The sequence below is a fragment of the Nuphar pumila genome, chromosome 15 (assembly GCF_984573655.1).
Source record: "Nuphar pumila chromosome 15, dmNupPumi1.hap1.1, whole genome shotgun sequence".
NCBI lineage: Eukaryota > Viridiplantae > Streptophyta > Magnoliopsida > Nymphaeales > Nymphaeaceae > Nuphar > Nuphar pumila.
Window position 1 is genome coordinate 4,526,662 of NC_143263.1, and position 5,696 is coordinate 4,532,357.

At 41.9% G+C, this 5,696-nt stretch overlaps 1 protein-coding gene across 1 annotated transcript; it reads left to right on the forward strand.

The window, feature by feature from the left end:
• The first annotated feature begins 967 nt into the window (after positions 1-967).
• Positions 968-1,844, forward strand: LOC149814207 (glutaredoxin-C9-like). The gene has a single exon (XM_089989130.1). It carries the CDS (start codon positions 1,080-1,082, stop codon positions 1,530-1,532), a length of 453 nt encoding a protein of 150 aa, XP_089845256.1. The 5' UTR covers positions 968-1,079; the 3' UTR covers positions 1,533-1,844.
• The last annotated feature ends 3,852 nt before the right edge of the window (positions 1,845-5,696 follow it).

A 5,696-nucleotide genomic window follows, 5' to 3' on the forward strand; every position in this document is an offset into this window, starting at 1 on the left:
AATTTATGTCTGTATTCAGACCCCTTGAGCAGAATTCAAGCATGCATTTGGATGGATGTGCTAAATTAGATTATGGATTGGTACTGTAAGATGGATCTAATTCCAATTCGGATCAAAATCTGATCCCATTGCATTTTTTCATGTAAATGGCTTATTTTTATTTCTTTTTTAGCAGATTCTAATATCTCCATTTACCACCTATATTTTGGATCTGAGTTCAACTTAATTTACATCATTAGATTGGATTTGGGTTGAGAGCTACTGTTTGCATTTCAAATTCAAAATTGTGTCTGAAAAGATCAGGCTCAAATCCAATCCGCCTGCACCCCTGAATTGACTGCCCACTGCATGGCCGCTCATTTCCTGAGGTGAGATGTAAGCAAAGGACACTGAACAGGACGGTTTCCAGGTTGGACTACGGGTTGCTTACATCAGCACATCAATTGGGTCCAATCACTGCATATGCAATATATCCAGATGGGGCCATGCAGGTGTGATGGCAACCTCCTCTCCCACGTCATGCCCACCCCTTAGGGATGACTCATTCTAGAGAGAGAGACCTTAGCATGGAGAACTCATTTCTAGAGAGAGAGAGTGGAGATTTTAACATGGGCAACTCACTCTTGAGAGAGAGATTAACATGAGAGAGATTGCTCATTATAGAGAGAGATTAACATGAAAGAGATTGACATGGGGGGCTCATTATAGAGAGAGAAAGAGTACTCTACGTCACTCTGAGGTAATACCGTAATAGGTTGAGGGTGGTGATGCAAAAGACACATCACTAAGACGTAACATGACGCGTGAGAAAGGAAGATCCCATAACTACCCCAAATGACGTTTTTAAGAGGCACGCCGTATTACCACACATGACCACATTTCCCCTACTTCCCCTTACATATAAACCCCTCCAACCCTTTCCCTTTGATTCTACTTCTCCCCTCCCTCCCTCCCTCTGCCTCTCTCCCTTATCATTAAACCAAGGCTTCTAACATACCCCTCTCTCAATTCCCCGCTCTGCCTTTGTCCCTGAGCTACACCATATCCCCCCAACTCCAAACAGGACCATCACCGTCACCATGCAAAACCAGATCCATCTAAGGCCAGTTCCTCTAGCCGCAGAGCCGGCGTCCCTTGTTGGAAAACTACACCAATTGCCGGACAATTCCATCGGCAAAGTTCATTCTCTATTCACCGAAAACACGGCATTGGCGAATTCCCCTGGCAAAGTCCGAAAGCTCATTTCCGAGAGCACGGTGCTAGTGCTAGGCCGGCGAGCTTGCTGTATGTGCCATGTTGTGAAGAGGCTGCTGCTGAGTCTCGGAGTCAACCCATCCGTTTACGATATCACCGAGGATGAGGAATTCCAATTCATTGAAGAATTGAGATCCATGTTTGGTGATCTCAAGGGTGGTCTTCCCCTTGTGTTCATTGGGGGAAGGTTGTTGGGTGGATTGGATAGCCTCATGGCAGCTCACATAACAGGGGAGCTCATCCCAATTCTCAAACAAGCTGGAGCACTATGGCTCTAAGGGTCAATACCCCATAAATCATTTTGGTTCAAGCTCATGAGGGACTCCTACATTTTGATATCATCTTGAAGAACAATTATTTTCTCCCCAAGTTTTGATGGTACCCATTATTAAAATTTGCTGTCTTAACCATGGGATCTTGGGCTTGATTGTTCTCCATATTTGAGCTCTGGGAGTTCTTTGGCTGATTCCTTTTCTCTGTCTTCTGTTTCTCATTTATTTATTACCGCAATTTATTGTGACACAATTATTTGCATCGATGTAAGATTTGTAAATATTATGCTAGAAAAGAAAGAGTGTTTTTTTTTGTAATTTTTTTCTCTCTTGAATTTTAGAGGTCGACTTGTGAATGATTTTGATATAATGATAACAACAAGAAGGGTGACGCATAATGACAGCTTTTCATGGTGGGATGGATGCAATAAGATAAGAATAACATGTAAGCATTGACGTGATCAATCCAACAATATCTTGGACAAAAAAAAAAGAAAGGAAGAAAACGATGGGTGATGGGACCATGCAGAGTGATTTTGAGAAATTTTTTCCAGGCAAAATGACACCTCACATGTCGTGTGTGATGGGGTTTGCATTGTGGAATGGTGTTGGGTCTAAAAATAGTGTTGGAATTCAAGCAGGGACACAAAACATACGCATTGGCCCCCAGAGGAGACTTCCGAGGCGTGGACTTGGGGTTAAGACCGAGGTTAAATCTTCACGTTGTGTTTGAATAAGGATGTGAAAGTTGGAAAGTTGGGTGGAACTTTAAGAGAAATCAAAGTATGGAATATTGGTGTTCTCAGAGTATGGAATGTTGGTTTCAATTCTCACATTAGGGTGCGTTGAATGCCTCAAACAGCATATCAGAGGATATGAGCTGGTGCGGGGCTTGCTGATATAGCATGGGCTCATGCCAAGCTCTAAGGTGCGTTTGCATGTCACGGAATGGGGTGCCGCGGCACACTCTTCCATGGATTTCACTGCTGCAAAAATGAAATCAGACCTCCATGGGAACGGTTTTCACTAAAAAACCCACCTCCAGAGTGTAAAATGGCATACCCATCGAGGGTTTTTCACAGAAAACAGCCCACTTTTCATGACACACAAACGCACCGCTAAGGGCATTCAAACCCCTGCGTTTTTTTTAATGATAAGGAACGCTCACCAAGAACTGGGTTACTTATAAATGGGTCTGCCATCCTACAAGGAACGTCCGATTTTATATCAGGGTTTTAAAATCCCTTATATAAAGAGGATGGTCAAGCGATCCACTCTTTCCCGTCAGGAAGCGAAGGTTATCAGTGAATCTCTCATCTGCTGATCTCTGGATTTAATTTTTAACCCTCACCGAAGTGAGAAAAACCCTGGGTGGGGGGATCCACGAGCACCGTGCCTTATGTGGGATACCTATGAAAGCTACGAGTACACCCACATGGCAGTGGGGTTTGATCCAGTGCCTTCATCTCAGCACACTCTCAACCTATGTCACAATGACACTTCATTTTGGTGGAGTGTCCCTGATGACAAGAGTGGACACGGACACTGACACGTACTGCCCAAATGTTAATAATTTTGGTTTCTTTGACTTGTGCCAAACAACAAAAAAGGGGATGAAGGTATCCGTGATTCTCGCAAACCACTCACTCCCGATTGCTTCTGACACTTTAAACAAATCTGGGGATATGAAAATTGTGGGAACACCTATGATTATACCAAACATGGAGACTTTGGATCCTACGCGGCTAGAAAGGCAATTTGCTCTCTCTATCTAAAAGGGAAATTAATGTGATTGCTTGTGATGACGTGCATTGGATGAGACAGGTTTGGAGCTTCAATATGGTAATTTTAGTGGTGCATATTTATGACATTTTGTGTGTGGATCTTAATTATGCTTTGTGGAAAAACTATTGAGTTCTATAGCAAGTATATTCAAGTTGGTATTGGATCTAGTGAGTATCAATGGTATCTAAGAAAATGAGTGCAATCACAAGTCATTCACTCGTGCTTATGTCATCCCCATGGAAAGAAATGGAAATTTAACATGTATATCCCTTTTTTTAAGTTGGATCCATGCGTTATATTCAAGACTGAGGCTTGCATATAATGTTCTCCACCTTCGCTCCCTCCAAACCACCCACCCATGATGTGACATCTTCACAGGAAGAAGGTGGGAGGCCCTTATTAACAAAGCTGGTCCCTTGCGAAAGACATGCACCGAAATACTGAGTTGTCATCGGGAGGCTAGAAACAGAGTCTGTAAGAGAGTATAAAACCAGAGAATGTGAGGAGTCAATTCGCCATCAACGGCACGTAAACGGCAAACACTAGTCTAGCAGAAACCCTTCCTTCAAAGATTCTCATGTGTCAAAATTTCATCCATGATCACTAGCCAGGCAAAGACCCGGGGGAAGGTCTTTCGGATCATACCGTACCCACCAAGAATGGGTCAGCCCCAATCTCCCTAAAAGCAAGGCAAAGGAAAGCTATCGAGAATTCATCCGTGGGGAAGTAAGACCACACCCAAACAGTTCCTCCATTGGGCGGCCGGCCAAGCCCAGCTACAAAGTTGGGCCAAACCCGACACCACTGCCTCCACACTCCCCATGATGCCCGCCTCCCTCTCCGCATTGACCAATAGCACGGCGGGCCATGCCGCCCATACTTCAAACGGAAGTACGCTCCCATACCATAGTGACAAACGTTTTTATCGGCAATTTCTAGTTTTTAAAAAACTCGCGAGAAATTGAAAATATTTCATAAATCTCACATTTTTTTTGGGAAAATCTTGGCAATAAAAAAATAAAATTTAAAATATAAAAATTATTTTTTATAAGAAAATATTAATAAAATTTATTTTAAAATAAAAATACATGTTTTTTTTTTGCGATAAATAGCTGTTTAAAACGTAAATATCGTGTTTAAATCACGGTATTTATGTTTTTTTTCATAAATCTAGCGATATTTTGAAAATCTTGTGAGAAATTGCCATTTTAAACTTTCAAGCAATTTCTCGTTATATTATCGCAAGATTTTAGTAAATCTTGCGATATTTGTCACAAATTACAATTGCGCTCTTTGATCTTTCGATACAATAAAACAAAGGAAATTTTTATTTAGGAACCAACATTTTACCCTTAATCTCAAAAATAGGCCTCGCTTTTCTGGAATTCCTGATGTGTCACGTGATTTTTTTTTTAAAATTACTCTTGATTATCCTTTGGACTTTAAGAATATTCATTCATCCCCACAAGGACAGCATCTGATTGGGGCAACTCGTGAACGTCACCAAGTTGAAGGGCTCTCACGAGTTCGAAACCTACAAGGAACATCTCTTGCCTCAAGGTCGGAGCCGGGCCTAATCTTTAGGCTCTGTTTGGGAGTTGGTGTCGGAAGTAGAGATGAGGATTTCAGAGATCCCCGCCTCTGCTCTGCTGATTGTTTTGGAGTAGTTGAGAGGGACGATGATTTAGGAAGGGAGGTCGGAGCGGGGTTGGGACAAGCGAAGAGTTGTTTTTGGCGGATTCCGGCAGATCCGAGGATGTTGCAAACACTCCCATCTCCATTATTTCTTCCTCTCAACTCCAGCTCCCAAACAGAGTTTTAATGGACAAGGTGAACCTCAATGATTTTTTTACCAACTAGAAGCCTGCCAATATTCTACGCGAGCACAAAAAGAAAGAGAGTATAAATGTCCGAAAGGTTTGATTATGAAGGTTATCATTATAGTAGAGTTAGGTTTCAAGAGAGAGAGAGAGAGAGAGAGAGAGAGAGGAGTAAAAGAACATTCCTCATGGTTTTGGTGTTGGGTCTTTTTGCATAACAAAGGAAATCAAGAGCACCATTTTCCCATGTGATCCTCCTATCTTAGAAAAACCATTACTTGATTTTTTATATCTTTTGTGAAACCTTCTTTGATGGTGAAGGAACTAAACCGAAAGACTTTTTATGACCGGCCACTTTCCACTTTTTCAAGTTAACCAACACATTGGCCCATACCAAATATTTTAAATATTTGTGTCATCCGTACGAAATAAATTGAATATATGATATACCAAAGTTTAAAACCTTAGCCCCATATGGGCGCAGTGTTTTTGGCTAGGGATGATCGTGGTTTATCATTTAACACGAGCATAGTTCGAAACCTACAAGCGGTCTCTTGCACAAGTT

Bases quoted from the DNA above. Each gene is read 5' to 3' on its own strand.
- LOC149814207 (XM_089989130.1), top strand. From the start codon at position 1,080: ATGCAAAACCAGATCCATCTAAGGCCAGTTCCTCTAGCCGCAGAGCCG.